This window comes from Peromyscus eremicus, chromosome 2 (genome assembly GCF_949786415.1).
Source record: "Peromyscus eremicus chromosome 2, PerEre_H2_v1, whole genome shotgun sequence".
In the NCBI taxonomy this organism is placed as follows: domain Eukaryota; kingdom Metazoa; phylum Chordata; class Mammalia; order Rodentia; family Cricetidae; genus Peromyscus; species Peromyscus eremicus.
This window is the reverse complement of record NC_081417.1, coordinates 23,332,949-23,354,143: the sequence shown is the minus strand read 5'-3', so window position 1 is coordinate 23,354,143 and position 21,195 is coordinate 23,332,949. Positions and strand designations below refer to the sequence as shown.

Here is a 21,195-nt window from a genome sequence, read left to right as displayed (position 1 = left end):
CGGTCCCTCCCCTGGGCCGCCCAAAGCACCAAGTTGGCGGGAGCCTATAAAAGCCGGACCGTGCGACCCGCGACACATACTGCAAGACAGCTAGTCAGAGGACAACTGCTGCTCTGCCCCAAGCACCGGCGTGACCATGTCCCACCACTGGGGATACGGCGGGAACAACGGTGAGTGCGGAGGCCGCGCGCACCGGGCCGCGCGCTCCCGGTCTCCGCTCAGGCACCTGCCTAGCACCGCGGCTCCCGTAGCGCAGCTGGGATGCCTGGGTCCCAGCAGGGTCCCCGCGCTGGGATGTCCCTGGCGTCACTCGGAGCGCTGTCGAGGATCTGATCTCAAGCCATCCCGGCGGCTCACAGGGGCCGGGAGGGACAGCCCAACGCAAGATCGAAGGACAGTACCTATGCGGACCACAGCTGGTCACCGTATGCAAACCCAGGCAGAATCGCGCAAAGATTATTACGAATATTTTAGTTGTAGGTCACAGGAAGATTAAGGGGCGGGGGGAAAGTGGCTCTTGTCCCCTTCGCATCACTCAGCCGCACCTGTGGCTAAGATTCCCAGCGTACTCTGTCACGGCATCTTCTGGAGCCAGTTTAAATCTAATCGCGCTGGCTCCAGAGTTTTCCATTCATTTCTCAACTTCCAGTGTCGTCGATAACCGGACGTCTTCCTGGTCACAGACCTAGGTGCCTGAGGCCAGCTGAGGGGAAAGGAAGGTGCACCTGGCTCGCGGTTGAAGTGCGTGGGCTCCCTAGGAGAGAGAAATCTAAAGGAGGTGACTGCCTGAGCCGGGGTCTATATCGTCTGTACTGTCACCTAGTGTGACAGCAGGAGGCATCCGGATCTGTTATAATGTCGTAGGGAGAATACATATCCCAAACCCAATCGCAAGAGGATGTGTATCCCCAGAGAGACCGCATCCCTACCAGTAGTTCTGTCCAGTTTTAGTTATTGAATTTGGGTAAGAAGACCTCAAAATTGTTTATGTTTCTGTTAAAAAAATAGATGTATATGGATTCTAATTTTCACACTGACCTTTATTAGGAAGACTTGCAATATTATTACCTGATGTTGCAAATAAGGAGACCAAGGCACGTTTTGTTTTTGTAAACATTACAGTGCTATTAAGTATCACCTCCAAATCTGAAACTGAGCAGACTTTCTCTAGAGTTACTGGTGGCTTCTAGTGGCTAGTGTCTCCTTTCCCACACTGATGACTTCACAGATGTCTTTTCACCTCCAGGACCAGAGCATTGGCACAAGGACTTCCCCATTGCCAATGGAGAGCGGCAGTCCCCGGTGGACATTGATACCAAGACTGCCCAGTATGACCCTGCGCTTCAGCCTCTGAGTGTATGCTATGACCAAGCTACTTCCAAAAAGATTCTCAACAATGGCCATTCCTTCAACGTGGAGTTTGATGACTCCCAGGACTGTGCAGGTCAGTATTTAAGAAATGCTGGGCTTTTTAGCCAATAATTATTTTCTTAGTGGAAGATATAGGGGCACTGGCAGGAGGCCCCTGCCACCACAGTTTTTTCTAGAAGCTGAGATGTCACTCTGATTTCTTCCTTAGGTTCTAGAAGTAGGCAAATTACTTTGAACTATCCTGGGGCTGTTTTCTACCGAGTCAGATTGTGAGCTATGTAGGGCATCAGGCAATGTGCCTGCGAGAATTCACAGAAAGCAAGCCAGGTCCTTAGCAATCCAGAGACCAGGGAATTCACAAAACCTTTCAACTTTTAAGATTCTCTAAAGTTTTAAAACATTTGTCCCTCTGAGTTGATGATGTCTATCCTAGAGAAGTAGGTCTTTGCTGTCTTCAAGTCAGCAGCATGGAAAGTGATGAGTCTGATGATTTAAAATGTAGAAGTTCCTGGTAAATATGTCAGTGTCGGCAGAGTATGATAAAGGTACCAATATCTTATTCAGAAATTTATTCCACAAGTGAAGATTTTCAGAGTTGGTTGGATATACCTAGCCCGTTACTGAAAAAACCAGTTACCGTAATTTATTTGTAATAGGGCCGTTGACAGGATGCTGGTGAATGCTTTTCTTCTTTATTTAGAAAGAAGAGACTGATCCCATTTAGACATAGTAACTGTCTTGATTGCTCGCTGGCTGATTTAATTGCTAGTGTCCTATTTTCCTGAATGTTTTCCTTTGAAGGTCACTGAATGAAATGGGCCTGTAAATGCATTATGTTTGGTGGTTTGGAGAAGGGGTTGTGTTAGATGAAAAGGCAAAGACAGAGGAAACAGCTACGGTTGCACTCAGAGTTGGAAGTAATGACCATGTTAAATGCATGTATATGATGTGTAATTAAAGTATTATAATCAGGTTGACCATTATGTTTCACTAGCAGCAGAGAAATCACAAATACTTCAGACAGAATCAACAGTTGAAGAAAGGTGCATTTATTGGGGGATGGGGAAACATACATATGCAGCAGACACACAGAGAAAAAGACCCTCTGCAAGAAAAAGAGGAATTGAGAATGTCAAAAAGAAAAAAAAAATCTAGTCTTTTCTCGAGGGCAGAGTTTTTTAAGTCTCTGAAAGATTTTCCTCCCCTAATTCAGGGTTGGTCAGTTTGAAGAAAGCTAGGATGGTTGATTGGCCCAGAACTGCTGTGTGACTTGTCCTGAGCAGCCCTTGGAACTTGAGTCAGTCCATCAGCAGGGGGCCTGCTGGGGGGAGACAGAAGTCTTGCAGAGCCTTTGTTTTAAGCTTTTATCTCAAGTCATGAGGGTGGTGAAGAAGCTGGCCGCCTTGGAAATTCACCACCTTTATTACCTAGCTGTGGCCCCCTCCCCTTCTCTGTCTTACTAGGAATCTTTCTAACTCCTAGTCTGTCATCATCACTAACGTCAGTTCATGCCTCATAAGATAAGGGTCATGAGGGCAGTTGAAGCTTGATTTCTTTCTTGTATCCTCAGAATCCAGAATGTATTGAAGATATCTAAAATCGAAGGATATAGAAATAATAGGCCCTGACTTGCAAAGAACCTTGATACATGCAAAAATAAACTGTTCAAGGAACTGCAGGCTCTTGATATGGGATCCAAGGGGTCATTGAAATGGATAGTTTGGTGTAAGAATTGTTTGAGGAGAATTTAAGACCCTAGCACTGGAAACAGACAACATGGAAGAGTGAGTGTGTGTGTGCGTGTGTGTGCGTGAGTGTGTGTGTGTGTGTGTGTGTGTGTGTGTGTGTGTGTGTTTGTTGGGTGGGGTGGTCTGAAGAGAGTAATGAGGTAGGGGGGATGGTTTCATAGCAGGAGCTTGCAACCAAGTTCTTGAATTTCCATGCAGGAAAGGGGGTGGGGAACAGGATATGTGGCTACCAATACTTCTTTTGATTTAAACTTATTCCCCAGGTGGGAAATCCTGGCATTTGGAAGTCTGTAGCTAGAGACTCACAGACAATGTCCCCATTTGGGTGTCTATCAATATCTGTGAAAAGGGAAGGCTGTCACTTTGGTACTTGCAAAAATGATGTGGTCCTAGGGACTGTAGAAACACAACAGAGGCTTTGGCTTCCACATGACACTTCAGTAAAGAGTCTCCAGAGTAAATAAGGGTCATTCAGAGGAATAAAGGGTTGGGGTGTGTTGGAAGAGACTCCAGCAAAGGGAATTAGGAAACTCCAGGGGGTTAAAGAGAGTACAGGATGTGTGTCTATGTGCCCTAGATAGCAGAAAGGTCTAGGAAAAACAAGGGTCAGCAAAGATTAGAGAGAACTGCTCTCCAGTGCCGTGAAAGACTCCTTTGTAATTTTTCCAGTGTCTCCTATCTCCTTCAGTGACTTTGGTTAAACAAGAATCTAGAATGTATTAAAATGCTGATATAAAAGGCAAACCCACTTACAGAGTAAGTTAAAAAGTAATATGCCACATGGAAAAATACCCTTTAGATTTTCTTTTTAACGATTCTTAGATTCACAGAAGTAGAACAGACAGTAATAATGCTATAGTCAGTCCACAACATGAAGAAAGAAAGAATCTCTTGCTGAAGTTTGTCCTTGTCAGCACTGCTTTCCTGGAAACATTAACTAGCAGACGTAAATATATACATTATATTATGTATTGTATATAAATAAATAAATATATGTAAGAATCTTCAAATGATAAGCATCTTCAACGTTTAGTTGTATATACCATGTTTTAAAAAACCGATGTAATTTTTCTGTACACTTAAGTCTAAAATGAATTCATTTTGGTTACTTGATATTTGAAATTTAACACTAAGGAGTCTCTGTTAGGCTATTTTGATTTTCTTATGTTCTGCATTTAAATGCATCAGTCATTTACCCTCACCCCCACCCCGACACTGAGATCCAAGCCTTCTAGAATTTATCTTAATTCTGGCTTTACTGTATGCTCTGAATGTTATCTTACACATAGACTTAAGTACTTGGTGTCAGAAACCGAGCTAGCTGAATTTGGTGTTGTCTATTTACCTGCAGGTAATTCTTTTAACACATGAAATTAATAGGTCTTAATCTGAAGTCCACACTAAAGTTTTCAAAATTTGTTTAAAGCCGATAATCTTAAATTAATGAAAAATTGCTAATAATCCTTTTAAGTTCTTTAAAAAAGTATTATGAAGGAATAAAGTTCTCTGCTTGAGATATTTTCCTGCCAGCTTTTTCTGGTACAAAAACAGTCAAAGCATTAATTAACCACTGCTAACTTATTAACTTTTGTTAATAAGTTTAGAACTCTGTGCTTTATTGCAAAGTTACGGGAGAATATTGAGAGCAATGTTGGAATTATTGGGTCAGCTCACAACATCGTATTCATCTCAGTCAGCTTTCTGTTTTTAAAAACAGAAACAACGTTTATTTGTTTATGCTAGTTCAAGAAGAAAGAAGGAAGCTCAGTGGTTCCCCTGGGTGCCTTTGAAGCCGACCATTGTCTGGATAACATAATGGGGCTTTGTACCTGGATTCTGTTTAACTTTACAGGGACTTAATTTTGAAGTTGTAAATTTACCTTCCACAAGCCATTATAAGCAACCAAGGAAGGGCTTTCCATGCACGTGGTCAATGATGTCAGCAGAATCTCTAATACCTAGGACACTAAGCCATGTTTCCTAAGAACGCTGAGTAGTGAAACTCTCTCCTAAAAGGGGTCAGGCTTAAGCCTAAGTAATCCCTTTGTAGCTTAAACTAAAACTTCTGCACACTTGATTTTTCATTGTGCTACTCTAATGAAGTTGATAGCTAAATGTTTCATTGTTTAGAAGAAATGGAATATGAGCACCCCTTGCAGATATATTTGCAATACTCTAGTCCTAGGATTATTTGCTACTGTTAAAGGAAAAGTATGCGTAGCTTAAACAGTAGTAAAAATTGCAAGCATGAATTAAAAAATTTCAGGGTATTTGTGGAGAAAAATGTTCAGATATTAACACTGACATTGAACAGAAAATCACTAAATGTTGGTTTATGAACAACATATTGGGGATGCTTACTTGTAATTTGGGATTAAGGGCGATTACTTACCCCAGTGGTCTTTAGCTTGTTGTTCAAATACATCTTAATTAGTAATAGTGACTAGGAAGAAAAACAATGAAAAATGTTAAATTTTCTGTTATTTCATTGGGGTTTCGAATTAATTTCAGTAGTATAGAATCTCCTATTTTAACAAAAATATAGTTTAATAAATTATCCAGGTATTCAGTATAAGAAGACATTATTATATAGTGTTATGTGGTATTTATACTGTTTATCTGATAACAGATTATAAAAGTTAAAATTGGGACAAGTTCTGGTTTTAAGAGTTGAAATTTAGTTCGAGGCCAGCCTGGTCTACAAAGCGAGTTCCAGGAAAGGTGCAAAGCTACACAGAGAAACCCTGTCTCTAAAAACAAAAAAAAAAGAGTTGAAATTTAAATTAAAATTTGAAAGTCTTGAATAAACAAGTACAGAAAGGCCCTTTCTTTATCTCCCGCCTGGTAGAACAAGTTTCTGTGGCACAGTGAAGGGCATGGACTCCGTGGTACTGTTCCCCACCCCAAATGCCTGGATATTTGCAGAGAATAATCATACAGCCAATAATTTCTACTACCCTGAAAAAAATGTTTTTGTATGAGAAAAGCAGGTTTCATTATAAACCAATACAGTTTTTAAAATGGTGTATCGCAGTCACAATAAATAAATGTATTTCGGAATATAGTGTAAGCTATATTTAATCAAAATGTTGTAATTTCTATTTCTTAGACAAAGTGACACATGCTGTATTTATCCGGGATAAAGGCATTGTAAGATTCTAACGATGCTTTTAAAGGATTTAATCAACTAAACTCCATGCTAACGATTTTTGAAACCAGAACTGCTGCTGTCTGTAGCAATTTAATTCTAAAGATTTAATAACCTTTTCTAATTACAATGGACTTCTAATCTACATAGCAACAAGTTTTATTTTAATGTGGATTAAAACAGCTGTCTGTCTAGTGTTAAAGGTTACTACTGGGTATATTTAATCATTGAATCATTTCTTCTAGTGTTCACAAAGCCTTTTAAAATAAAAGTGTATATGCGCTGAAAACATTTGCATTTAAAATACTCCTTAAAACAAGTGAAAGATGATGCAATTTCAAGGTCTGAAAAGGAGGGAATAAGAAACAGTGGGAAAGTATGGTCACTTTAAAATATGAGATGGCTGTTTGGTTCTCTTCTGGGGGAAAGCAGATATACTTAGATCGGTGATGCCTGATGCTCAGGATAGTTTCATTGAATTGGATTTGCCCCTTGGCTGATCTAATGATGCTATACATGACATTTGCTGCATATGACTGGTCAGTTGATTGTGAGCTTTGAGGAGTCAGTGTAAAGAAATTTTTCCCTTGCACTAAATTGCTTCTTAAAGATAGTCTCACTGTTAAGTGTCTACTTGTGATGGTGTATGCCTGGTCTTATTGTAGTTTGTTGTGCCTTATTGGGTGGTTGTTGTCCCTGGGAGGCCTGCTCTTCTTGTCTGAGGGGAGGTGTGTGTGTGGGGGGGTGGGTTGGGGGAGGTGTTGGGGGTGGAAGGTGGATCTGGGAGAGAAAGGGGGTGGTGGGGAAAGACTGGGGGGGAGGGGAGAACTGAAGTCAGGATGTAATATATGAGAGAAGAATAAAAAGGGGAAAAAAGGGTGTTCTTTCATTTCTGAAAAAAACCTAGTGTAGGGGCCTAGGCTTAATCCTTTCCTTGTGGTCTCATCAGATAAATAAACACAGTAGCTTCTGTGCTTCAAGAGATACAATCTTAGCATAGTACATATGAGTTCACATTTCTTCACGTACGTGTAATATAACACCGTTTATGATTCATTCTTTCTGTTTTCATTCTTCTTATTTTCTCTTGGCCTGTTGGAAGAGTCAGCAGCCAGTGATTGCTTAGCTGCTGTGGAAAGGCCACACTGCTTATCTCAGCCGGTTTCACCCTTTACTTTGAATAGATGAATAGATCTTGCTACCGGCCAAACATATTTAAGTGAAATGAGGCAAATGACATTTATTGTACAGACTTTACCCCTATGTTTTACAAAGCCACTGTGGATTCAAATTCATTATTTTATAGAATTATAGTCCAAGGCCAGTAAAATGTACCTAAAGCAACAGATGCTTTCATCCTAGAAAAATCAAATAGTAGAACTGAGTCGCTTCCGAAAACATTTAACTGTATTGTTTAAACGGCATAGATACATACAAGTATGATAAAAGTTTTAGTTTGATTCCATTGTAATCCTCTTTCAAGACACACTTGTCAAGTATCCATAATGGAGGAGTCCCAGCATGTGGCCTCTAGGATGATTTATCGACTAAAACAAAGTTAATTCCAGGATAGAGAATCCGGAATAGTTTCTGTAGTTAGAGTTTTAGCTTCTGGAAGATAATAAGGGACATTGCACTGCACATAGAGATGATAGACAGGTTATTATTAATGATATAAATAATTGAATGACACATTTTACAGATTAGGAAGTTCCAGAAGTTTGATGCAGATTTTCAGGGACAAAGCCAGTTAGGCACAGTTAAGTTTTAAAATATTTTGAATTCTTTCACAAATTCTGGTGTTTGGACTGGCAGGATGATCTTTGGGCCACATAGGAAGACGAGTCCTTGGGTTCGCAGATCATTCCACTAGGCCTTTCAGTAATCGTACATTAAATCTCCTCTCTCTGGACTTGAGAGTCTGCAGGAGACATACCCATGTACCCAGCCAAGATGGACAAGGCATCCATCCATCAGCTAGCACATAGGAGAATAAAACATAGCTGGAATAATTTTGGTTAGTACTCTGTACTTAACCTGTCTGGATTTAATTTCCATGTGTGTGTGTGTGTGTGTGTGTGTGTGTGTGTGTGTGTGTGTGTGTGTCTACAGAGACATTACACGTATGTATTCTAATTTCAGTGCTGAAAGGAGGACCTCTCAATGGCACCTACAGATTGATCCAATTTCACTTTCATTGGGGCTCATCTGATGGGCATGGCTCTGAGCACACTGTGAATAAAACAAAATATGCTGCAGAGGTAAGATCATTTCTTTGTTACAGGGAAAAGCCTATTTAGCATTAATTAACAAAGCTTAGTTTTATAAGTCCAACGCATGCCAAGTGAACAACCTCTTTGCAAAGGACCTTCACACTGGTTTCTTACACACGTCATTGCCATCCAGTTAAGTCTGTCAGAACAGCATTGTTTTATTATAAATCCATAAATAAAATCTATACCCTTTCTCCATCTACATTTCCTTGTCTTAGAGTTGTTTTCAAAGTGATGTGCTATTATATCAAGTATAACTAGAATTAAATCAAGTTTTTTCTTAAAATTATCCACATTTTCTCTTTAATAACCTTTGGCTGTAAAGGGAAGAGTAGTCACTAGATAAAATCTGTTGGTTTTTTTATCGTGTGAATCATTTACTGTGGTTTTTCTCCCATGACTTTAGCTTCACTTGGTTCACTGGAACACCAAATACGGTGATTTTGGGAAAGCTGCACAGCAACCAGATGGACTGGCTGTTCTGGGTATTTTTCTGAAGGTTAGTTAATGACCCAGTTCTTTGTGTTTCTGCTTTCAAGAATTATGGGCCAGACAGAATATTCTTAACAGGGAGAACATTCTACAAAAATTTTGAGGAAATGCTTTTGGCACTGAAGTATTTTTAGGCTTAATTCTCCCTCCCTGACTCCATTCTTTCCTTATGGATATCTGAAAGACACTTTGAGTGTGTCACTTAGAAGCCAGTTAGATAATAATGTAAAGAAAAGACAGGTAGGTAAGCTGAATGTCACCAGTAGGACATGGTTTGCTTTAATCAAACCTTCAGCTAACGTTACTACTCTATTAGTTTAGGATAGACTTGAAGTGAGATCAAGTTCTGGTAAGATGGTGGTGAAGTTCTAGGTCAGGGACACAATGTTGGCAATTATCAGGAACTGTGAGATCTCAGAGTTGAGCTGTCCCTAGAAGGTTGGAAAAGGGAGTGTAGAATACTCTGGGAATGGATGCTCGTGAGTAGTGTCCCATGCTGAGGAGGAAGCTACAGGAGCTCATGAACTCATCCAAAGACAGCAGAAAGAGAAAGATGATAAAACTGCTTAGGATAATCCTGAGAAATTGCTAATGTGGGGCTTTTAAGCCCTGAGAACATGATTACCGATGATTGAAAAGAAACACAGAAGTCAAGAGATAGGAAGGCTAGAGGATGTGGGGAAAGACGATTTGTATGAGGAGGGGTAGGTAAGAATGTGAATTCCTTTAAAAGCATCAACTTCAGTCAGCTCTAGAGTTCTTTCAGCTAAGCAGTTGGAGGTGATAGGGGGACATAGGACAAGGTAATTCAGGACAGCAGGTTACAGAAGCAGAGGTAGGCTAAAGATTCAGTGACAGCCATGTTGTCAATCTTTACAAGCCACGGATGATGTGTAGCATGTCTAAGCTAAGGAGTAGCTTCTTCTTCCTCTTCCTCCTCCTCTTCTTTCTCAGAAATTTTATGATAGTGTTGCCAACTGACTCATAAGGTTTTGTAACGCCTACTTTTCTGCAGATTGGACCTGCTACAAAAGGCCTTCAGAAAGTTCTTGATGCACTGGGGTCCATTAAAACAAAGGTAACTCTTTTCAATACTCTAGATTTTGAAATATTCTTTTGATCAGAATGAATAGTCTTATTGATGACATGGTGTTTAGATGAATAGTTCAGTGAAAGTAAATACTTGCATATACATAATAATGTTTTTCCTGCTGCAAAAGTGAATTCTAATTCTGTTAAATAGTTTGGCTTGTAATGACTTTCTATTAGAAGCATACATACACAAGAACCAGAGGACATCAAGGAGCAAGAAAGATCATCTGAACAAAACATCAGTGATTCACACAGAAGTGATTGTGGGAGGTCTCTATACTAATCCAGGAGATCTAGAGATATATGGGTTGGACAAGCATGCTCCATGGAGATTCATATTGAATGGCCTTAGTTCATCCATTCTGTGTTTAAACCTTCTGTGCAGCATTGGTGTGCTGAGTTTTTTTGGGCAACTGCTTATGTGCAACATTCACTTGCAGTGACTGGCCATCCCTGTGGCAGGCTGGATGCACAAAGCTCACCTTCAAATAGCACCCAGCTTATGAAATGTACAATCTTTGCACCTATCTTGCTCCCCTTGAGTCATATGTGATAAGACTGATCCATCTTCCTCATGGTCCTATTCTCCCTCCTGAATGCTAATTATCCTTAGTTCCCTTCATTTATTTTCTTATATCCCGTCATCTCTGCAACAACCTTAAAAAGGAGAAAAAACAGTAGTGCGAAATCTGACATTTCTACCCAGTTACTGCTTTGGAAGTGCTGTGTCCAGAGCTGAATACTGTGCTTTAATGTAGCTGTGAAATATCATAGCAAAATTATCACCTAATCATCAAAGATCCTTTATTTCTGTTAATATTGCAACCTAATTATATTTACCATTTTAGTGGTAACAATGTAGCTTTAAATAAATGCCAGATATGATCAGGTAAGAGCAATGGAAAACTTAAGGAATTGCTTTAATGAAACATAATTAATTTTTCATGCTCCTGCTAGCCAATCTATTTCCAAGTGAAATGTCTTCTGTTAGTGTTCTTCATTTGGTTTGTCAATAAACCTGGAACGTCTGTACAAAAGACTTTCAGTAAGAGCTGACTAGACCTGTGGGTGATAGTCTCCCACTGTGGATCTGGTGTTGACTTTTTTTCTGTGCATTTGCCTTGCAGGGGAAGAGTGCTGCTTTCACTAACTTCGATCCTCGCTCCCTTCTTCCTGGAAGCTTGGACTACTGGACATACCCTGGCTCTCTGACCACTCCGCCTCTGCTGGAGTGTGTGACCTGGATTGTGCTCAAGGAACCCATTACTGTCAGCAGTGAGCAGGTTGGCTTCCTAGGGAGAGTTCTCATTTAACAGACGCAGAAAAGCTGGCCTTCCAAGTCAGGCCTGGGATATAATCCTCCTGTGACTTCTCATCCTGTGGCTAATGTCACAGAAATGCTTGGCAGTTAGTAAAGATTTGCTGTTACTGCCATCACTGTAGGCAGTTCTTAAGCAGATTGTTTAATCTATGATTGTTGGTTACTGTGAGGATTACAAGAGAATGATGTCTGCTTACTAATGTATTCCTTTTTGACAGCTAGGAGGAAATAGAGGCTTTGAAAAATGAGATTTCATATTGAAGGTTACATAGATATCAGTAATGATTCCCAGTCTCCTGCTCACTGGTGTAAGAGCTTAGTGAAGTCTTGTGGTTGTGAGATGCACTTCTGAATCCTGACCAAGGTAGTCTTGACTTGGAGAAAACGTATCTCTCAAAACATCCCACCCTAGCTTGCTTCAGAGGCTCAGATCATATGTTCCTACATTTTCTGAGCAATTTGTGATGTTTGAGTGCTCAGTGCAGCCCACAAGTCACCTGTGAGCACCCATGCAAGTGAACACAAATGGGTTTTCCCCCTGGCTTCCTCAGCATATGCTGAAATGTGGAAAACAGACACTTCTCAGGAATCACAAAAGGTCAGATCTTGGTAATATAAAAGACAACTGCAGCCAGTTTTGAAGTGACAATTATTTGAGTAACTGTGTAATTTAAAACTGGAAAATTTTGAAATCATGAGAGTTCAGATTTGCAATATGCAAGAGAGATCACATTGCCAGACTTTCTTATTTCACTGTCTGGAATTTGCTGATAAAAACCCGTAAGCACAGGAAAATGGAAGTGCATTCCACTTAGTCCCTTGGGCAGTACCAGGTATGGCTGGGAACACATTTTCTTTTCTGTGCTCTCCTTTAGAATATTAATGTATTAATGTTAAAAACAATTCACACCTGTTCTTTGAAGAAATCAATATACAACTAGAAAGTCACGTGTATTATAATCAAAGTGGGCCACACAATGGTATGCTTGGCTGGAATGTGACTTGAAAATTAAACTGGGAGTTTTAACAGTTGAGCAAGCATCCTGAAGTAGCACGAGGAAAAGATTAAAATGCCACTTCTTGCTGTAGATGTGGTGCTTGAGATATGGTGCAAAATATCAGCATTCCTCTTATTTCTCCACTAAGAGCAGCTTATGATATTTCAAAGTCTGTTATCAATAGCTGATTTGACAGGTATATTTATTGTCCACACACACTCTAGTGCCAAATACAGGTAAGTAAGGGCAATGGATTTTCCCTTTACTGTAGAAATGATGTTAAGCTACAAATATGAATTGAGTGTTTGAGATTCCATAGTAAGGGCATATTTGCATATCATGGAACATAGGCTGGGAGGTCTTGTCATGCTCAGCTCAGAGTCACAGCTCTAGTTCTTTCTCCAAGATTCCCTTCGCTTTGCTATGCTTCTTGGCTCCGTATAGCAGTGGTTGAAGAAACTCCAGACACACCACCTCTAAGGCAGCCTCCACTGGTTCCCTGTGACACAGAAGCCTTGTTCTAAAGATCAAAGATGCTCAGCAAATTCTTCACATCTCTCTGACTAGCATTGTTCATTTCTAAGTTATATTCTAGCAAAAGAAAGTGTTACCATGAAAAAGTAAAACTTAAGGAATTTACCTATTGTGGTTTTAGGGGAAGACAGATAATGGTTTATGAGAAAGTATGAGGGCTGGGAATGGTTAGTAAATGAACAATATAGACAATTGGTTATATTCTGATATCTTCATTTTCTACACATAACCTTGTCTTTGATTCTAAAATGATGTGGCAAATTTACCAATATTTGAATATGATGTAAGTGATGGAAAGGGGCCATAAGTGAGCTATCTGTAACAACATAATAAAAAGAGTTTTGGGATTAAAGAGATGGCTTATTCTCTGAAGTGCTTATCTCAGGACCGTTAGGACCTGAGTTCAAACTCCAGAGAGCACGTGAAAAAGCTCAATGTGTTGGTGTTAATTGGTAATCCCAATGCTAGGGAAATGAGAACTGGTGCATCCTTGGGGCTTACAGGTTAGCCAGCCTCTCCTACTAGTCAATCTCCAGGCCAATGAGCTTGAGACCTTTTCTGAAAAGACAAGGTGGCTAGCACCTACTAAACAACATTCAAGGTTGATCTCTGGTCTCCACAGGCATGTGCACATATGTATGCATGTATACCCACAAACATATAAACACACCACACACACACACACACACAGTGCTGTGGTGCATGTTATAAGCAGAACTTTCCACATTTGAGTCTGCCTGTATCTATGTTGAGCCAGGAATCCAAAACAAGCTCAAAGGAGACTAAAACTTAGCCAGTTCCCAGGATCAGAGTCTCAGAATCCCAGTGCAACCTGAGTGTCTGAGTATCTAAGCAGAGATACCAGCTACTCAGTCTTTCCGGGAGCTCGTAGGCCTGGCCCTTCACACACTCGAGTACTTGCTGTACTTTGTCTTCTCTGAGACAGAAAACAAAACTTTAATATGGATCAAAACTGGTATCATTGCTTTATGTGAGGTACTAATTTACAGAACTTTTGACTTTGATTTAAAAGGAAAACAAGAAAAGCAAGCTCACAAAAAATTTTATTAAAGACCCCAGTGGCTTCCTGTAGTCTACATTAACAGATTACTCATGAAAGCATACTTCTATCCTCTATCCACATGTAACGTAACTGTTTGGAATTCATGATAGTGTGAATCAGAGGCTGCATTTATTTTTTATTTCTTTGTATGTGTGTGTGTGTGTGTGTGTGTGTGTGTGTGTGTGTGTGTGAGAGAGAGAGAGAGAGAGAGGGGGGGGGGTGTTCTCTGTAGCCCTGGCTGTCCTGGAACTCGCTTTGCAGATCCAGCTGGCTGGAACTCAGAGACCTGCCTGCCTCTGTGTGCTGGGATTAAAGGTGTGAGCCACCACTGCTGAGCTTTGGAGGCATCATTTTAAGAGAAAACATGCCAGTTAAGTATGTAATATTGTGACACTATTTTTTTTTTTTTTTTAAATTTCATCGTATCTTTCAGATGTCTCTGTTCCGTAAACTAAACTTCAACACGGAGGGGGAACCTGAAGAGCTGATGGTGGACAACTGGCGCCCGGCTCAGCCCCTGAAGAGCAGAAAGATCAAAGCATCCTTCAAATAAAATGGTCCTGGAGCGGGCGTCCAAACAATACAAGTGTGGCGCCTCTCTGTAGCTAAGCACAATTCTACCTTGGTGATTTGGATCCCGCCTTTGTGTCTGATGTTGTAGGCCATTCCTCTCTCACCTGTTGTGCTTACTAATAAAATGTGAAGAACAAGACCCAGGTGTATCACATGGTGGTAGTGTGGTGGCAGGTTGGTGGCTCGCTTACCACATACCTTCTCAGTCAAAGCAATCTGTTGCAAAGGACAGAAGTGGCCTCTTGCCTCAGCCACAGGATAATGAGTACCCAGACCTGTTTACTAAAATGCTATTTTTAAAACATAGGAAAGTAGAATGGTTGATTACAAGCCCCTATCATGAGACAAATTGAGATAATTTAAGCAAATTAGGCAAAATAGTCATAGTTTTATGATTATAAATTAGATGAAAGTTCACTATTTCAAGATGTTATATTAAAGAAAAGCTTTTAAAATGCTTATATATTTGTAGCAACATTATCTTAAATATGAATTATGTTGTAACTTGGTGACTTTTGAATTTTAGAGATGTAAATGAAGATGTAAAAATTGGTATAGTTGTGATACAGAGTATATTTCCCTTCAGATAACATATAACTTAATGGATAATGTATTTTAGATATATTCTCTAATAAAAATCAGAATTCTATTCTGGGTTGCCTTATTGTACGTGTTATCGGGACAGAAGTGGAAGAACAAATGTCTGTTTACAGGGTCCACGTCAGCTCAGTCAGTATTGATAGTCAGCCTCACAGCTGGCTCACAATTGAAGGAAAATCCCTGGAGCCCCACACTGTTTGCCAGATCTGCTTGGAGTGCTTTCTGAGCTCTTGTGTGACACTTGTATGGTCCTGGGACATTCCTGGGACATTCATCCTGCAAGATGTCAGGACTGACTGTGCTGAATCCTCCAAGGAGGAAGGAAGGGTCCCTGCCCCGTCTATAGAAGCTCATTGGAAATAAAGCCCGTGTGTTTAAAAAGTGACATGTAGGGTTCAAACGGGGTCTTAGAACAGCAAATTGTATCTACTGCAGACAGGGAGAAGTGAGTGAACAAAATAACATTCTCTCACTCATCCCTTTCTGCATTTATCCTCTGCCTTCACCATGGAATGTTGGGGTATGAGTTATTCTGGAATGCCAAATTTAACATGCTCTGGACTCTATGCTTAATATACAAATGCCTCACTATTTTGGACTGAAAACTTTTTTTTTTTTAAATTCAGGTAAATTTCCTTCTACTTTCACTGTTTCTTAAACTTTACTCCAATTTTATGGAGGAACTGAGTGATTATCGTCCAATCTCGGTTCTCCCAGCCTCTCTGGTTCTGATATAAAGAAATGGTAGGCAGGTAGCTCCTCATTTCCTTCACATGATGCTCACCTGCACATTTCCTTTGGACCACATTGTCTGCAGTCTCTGCTTAATGGAAGGTAGCTGGAAGCCATGATCTTAAAACACTACATCCTAATCAGTGTAAGCAGTTTCTCCAAGGTTCTTTTATTTTAATAAAAAAAAAAAAAATCATTTTACATACCAACCACAGATCCTTCCCTTCTCTCCTCCCACTCCCCGACAGCACTTCTCCCCCAACCCACTCTCCCATCCCCTCCTCCAAAAGGGTAAGGCCCCTCATGGGGAGTCAGCAAAGCCTAGTACATTCAGTTGAGGCAGGACCAAACCCCTCCTGGCTGCATCAAGTGTGAGCACGGTGTCCCACCATAGGTAATGGGCTCCAGAAAGCCAGCTCATACACCAGGGATAGATAGATCCTGATCCATCTGCCAGGGGCCCCTCAAATAGACCAAATGATACAACTGTCTCATATGCAGAAGGCCTAGTCTGGTCCCATGCAGGTTCCACAGCTCTCGGACTAAAGTTTGTGAGTTCCTATGAGCTTGGTTCAGTTGTCTCTGTAGATTTCCCCATCATGATCTTACCCCCTCACCTCTGCTCACAGAATCCCTCTTCCTTTCTTCAACTGGACTCCCTGAGCTCAGCCTGGTGCTTGGCTGTGGGTCTCTGCATCTGCTTCCATCAGTTACTGGATGAAGGATCTATGATGACAGTATATTCACCAATCTCATTATCAGGGTAGACCAGTTCAAGCACCCTCCCCACTATTGCTAGTAGTCTAATCTGGGGTCATTTTTGTGGATTCCTGGGAATTTCCCTAGCACCAGGTTTCTACCTTACCCCATAATGTCTCCCTCTGTCAAGATACTTCTTTCATTGATCTTCCATTCCATCCCTCCCCAAGCTTGACCATCCTGTTCCTTCATGTTCTCATTCCCCATCCCCTCCCCTCTATTGCTCCCTCCCCGCCAATCCCCGTCCCCAGTTTACTCATGGAAATCTCATTTGTTTCCCCTTCCCAAGGTGATCCATGCATACCTCTTAGGGTCCTCCTTGTTACCTAGCTTCTCTGGAGCTGTGGGTTGTCATCAAGGAAATGCAAATCAAAAGGACTCTGAGATACCATCTTACAACTGTCAGAATGTCTAAAATCAAAAACACTGATGACAGCTTTGTTGGAGAGGATGTGGAGCAAGGGGAACATTCCTCTACCGTTGGTGGAGTGCAAACTTGTACAGCTACTTTGGAAATCAGTATGGTGACTTCTCAGAAAATTTGGAATCAATCTACCTCAAGACCCAATGGTACCACTCTTTGACATATATCCAACCAAACCACAAAGACACTTGTCCAACTATTTTCATAGCAACATTATTCATAATAACTAGAACCTGGAAACAACCTAGATGTCTCTCGACTGAAGAACGGATAAAGAAAATGTGATGCATATACACAATGGAGTATTACTCAGTTGTAAAAAAAACAATGACATCATGAAATTTGCAGGCAAATGGATGGAACTAGAAAATATCATCCTGAGTGAGGTAACCCAGACTCAGAAGGACAAACATGGTATGAACTCACTCATAAGTGGATACTAGATGTAAAGCAAGGGATAATCTCCAAAGTTCTTTTTTTTTTTTTCTGAGATAGGGTTTCTCTGTGTAGTTTTGGTGCCTGTCCTGGATCTCACTCTGTAGCCCAGGCTGGCCTTGAACTCACAGAGATCCGCCTGGCTCTGCCTCCCGAGGGCTGGGATTAAAGGTGTGCGCCACCACCGCCTGGCATCTCCAAGGTTCTTGATCCCCACTCATACCAGGCATCATAGATGGTGCTCGAGTCAATGGGGTTGTCCCTTGGTTTGGGAAGGTGACTCCAGAGTCCTGCAGGTTCCTGCCGTGGAGTAATGGCTTTTGCTTGCCACAACTTGATCTGTATCAACTGGGGTGGGCTCATCTTCCCCGGTGTTTGCAGGCACCTCTAGCTGAATACTGATTGCTGTCATTAGCTCTAGTTGCAGTCTCTGCTCAAGACTGAAGGAAGTGCCCAGAGGCACAGAAACAGGAAGAGGGAAATCCCTGTCACATGGTAAGGGGCAAAGAAGGGCAGCCTTTCTCCTCTGAGCAAAGTACCAGCATCCTGCTTTGCTTTGCCTGAACACCGAGTTCTGAGGAGAGGTGGAGGGCAATAAGGACACCGGTGATTGGTGTCTTTGCCTGCTTAGTTTTGCTTCTCCTGTGACCCAAGTCAGGGAAGGTTGGCCATCTCTTCTTGTATAGTGGCCTCCCTTCTACTTTGTTTCTTCCTGAAAGCAATATATATTTTGACTCTTTCCCAGGAATATAACAGATGTGATACAGAAAAACAAAAACAAAACAAAAATCCCACAAATCTACTTCACAATAGGGACAATCTATCAGAGATTATTTCCAGATTAGTCTCCATATAACTGTGGTCATATTGCCGGCAAAGATCAGATGTCTGCACCTACTTGGTAATCTTGAAGCAATTTCACCTGCATCCCTGTACCTTCCCCGGTCCTCTCTTCAGCACCACCTTTCCTCTCTGAGGAAAGGTACCAGGGTAGTTTGGGTTTGGCTGCCCCTCAAAGGCGGGTGTGTAATGGTGGTTCCAGTGTGACACTATTGGGAGATGGTGTAAACTAAAGAGGCAGGGCCCAGTATAAGGTCCTAGGTCACTGTGGGAAACAGTCTTTGCCTCTCAACTGCCACAACTTTCTCTTTGGGAAACAGAGAAAGGGAACAGCTTTCTCCCCAAAATGCTCCTCCATGACAGAAGCCATGGAGGAGGGGGTCAACTAACTATGGACTGGAAACCTCTGCAACTAAGTAAACTTTTCTCCTGTTAAAGTGTGTCTCAGGCATTTTGTTATGTCTGTATAAGGCTAACTGACAGGTAGCTTGCTTTTCAGGGAGTAGGCTGTTTGTTTTATGGTACAATGGTTCCATAAAAGAGAACTAATGGTTCTGAAACTGAAAGATTCACTTCTTACGAATAGAAAACCATTCAATTTCCTTTCTATCTCTGCCATGCTGGCTTCAGGCTGCAAAAAAGGCTCCCCTTGTCCTCCATTAAGTGATATTCTGTAGAACCTCAGGGTGTAACACTGGTAAGGACTTGCCTCAGACATTAGAGAAGCCTGCAGGAAGGGTTGGGAAGAATGGAAGGTGCCCTTCCTGACAGAGGCCTAAGGTTGTGTGTGGAAAAAGTCTTGCATAGTTTGGGTAACTTTGCACACTCTAAGCAAGGCTAAGGATGTTGAGAGTTTCTAACCCATATCTGTCTTTGGTAGGAAGGTTGCTTCTTGGAGAAAGTGTGGACCCCATGATGCTAGCTTGTTTGACAGAGAGCACAGCCATCCAAGAAAAGGACTGTCCAGCGCTTTGCTACTACCCAGTCTCTTGGTCTGTCTTCATTCTCCCATGTTCCTAGTTCGTAAAAGCTTTGAAGTCTGTATGTTTCATGGCCGAAAGCTAACCCTCAGAAAGTTCTATGGTATTAATGATGTCATTCAGCCCAGAACCTGTACATTGGATACATGGAGGATTCCAAAACAATTTTAAACACAAACACACACACACACACACACACACACACACACACACCACAGTTGGCAAAATGTGTGTTTATGCTACTTATAATTTTTATGTAGTGTATAGCTCTATTGGTAACTTGACTGGTTTCTTCAAGAGAAAATGCTGTAGCAGGATTTACCATTATGTCCATATCACTTTCAAGTACATCCTACAAACAGAAGATTTGTGAATTTTAGATAGAGCAGTGTGGACTGCAGGTATCAGAAAGTAGTGTGCATGTACCCCACACACATGCAATGCTTTGTGGCCCAAACTTCATTCACTACCAGTACCCTTTCTCCTCAAGAACTCTGAACCTACCCTCACTACAATGCCCTATACTTAGAATATTAGCTGGGCTTCGTGTTTCTGTATTTGCACATATCCATTTAGTTCCATCTCCCCAACAGACCAACCTCACACCTGATATACACCTATGTATACTCACACATACATGCAAGAACTCATCATGCAGGAGCACATGCACACATGTGCACACATGTACACAGAGTGCAACATCCAAACAAGTTATGGAAGTCCCTATGCTTTTAAACTAAGACTTTTCATCAGGATGGTGACTGGAGAGTTACAAATACTCATTTTTCTTGTTATTAATCAATTTAAATTCTTTCCCCATACACCTATAATTTATCATATACTAAATACCACAAAATAAAAAAAAATCAACTTTACAGATGAAGCATGGATGTCAGAAGAATTAGTGTCCATATATCCTCTACAATACCTCCCATAGGATGACAGGGCCAGGTCCTGCTCTCTAATTTCATCAAATCCTCATACCCATTTCTTTTCTAAGCAGCTGGCTTTGGCCACCAAAATAAAAGAAAGGGGGCTTATCAAGCTTGTCTGGCCAGATTGACAAAGATTTGAAAATATGAAAAGGGTCAGAAGAGGCCCAATAGAAAAAGATTCAACTAGACTTCTCCTTGCTCTCTTTCAAAATCTTTTTTTCATTAATTGCATGTGTGTGTGTGTGTGTGTGTGTGTGTGTGTGTGTGTGTGTGTGTGTGTGTATTCCTAAATATATAAATACAACTTGGTCAGTCTGCATTGGTCAGTCTGCATAGTGTTACCTGTATGTCTATGTTTTCAGGGCTGAACATTTGGTATTAGATAACCAGTTGGCATGCTCTTTCCTAAGGAAGACTGTTTCTCCTGCTCTCTGAAGTCCTTAGTTGCCTGTAATTCTCTGTGTAAGGTTGAAGCCTCCTGAGATTTCCCATGCATGCTACCATGCCTGTTGGTGTGGTCCTTATTCAGGTCACATGTAGACAGTCACGTTGTGTGACTTTATGAGTACAGCCTGTGACATTCCTAGGAAACACAATCTCATAGCAAACTCTCTGATCCTCTGGCTCCTATATTCTTTCTGCTCCCTCTTCTTCAAGGATTCCTGAGCCTTAAGTGCAGGAGTTGCATTGTAATATATTAGTCAGGCTAATATATTAGCTGGGCTCCACGACTCTGCATTTTGGTTGATCATGGTTTTCTCTAGTGATCTCCATCTATTGCAAAGAGAAGTTTCCTTGATGAGGAGTGAAGAATATACTTATTTGTGGGTATAGGGGCAGATGAAGTTAGGGATCATGCTGGTTTATTAAAATGGGG

General features: G+C 41.2%; 1 protein-coding gene across 1 annotated transcript; it reads left to right on the top strand.

Annotated features, from left to right (window-relative positions):
* Window positions 1–15,262, top strand: Ca2 (carbonic anhydrase 2). The gene is made up of 7 exons (XM_059253918.1): window positions 1–170; window positions 1,247–1,444; window positions 8,410–8,528; window positions 8,947–9,039; window positions 10,048–10,110; window positions 11,252–11,407; window positions 14,474–15,262. Exons 1-7 carry the CDS (start codon window positions 137–139, stop codon window positions 14,591–14,593), a joined length of 783 nt encoding a protein of 260 aa, XP_059109901.1. The 5' UTR covers window positions 1–136; the 3' UTR covers window positions 14,594–15,262.
* The last annotated feature ends 5,933 nt before the right edge of the window (window positions 15,263–21,195 follow it).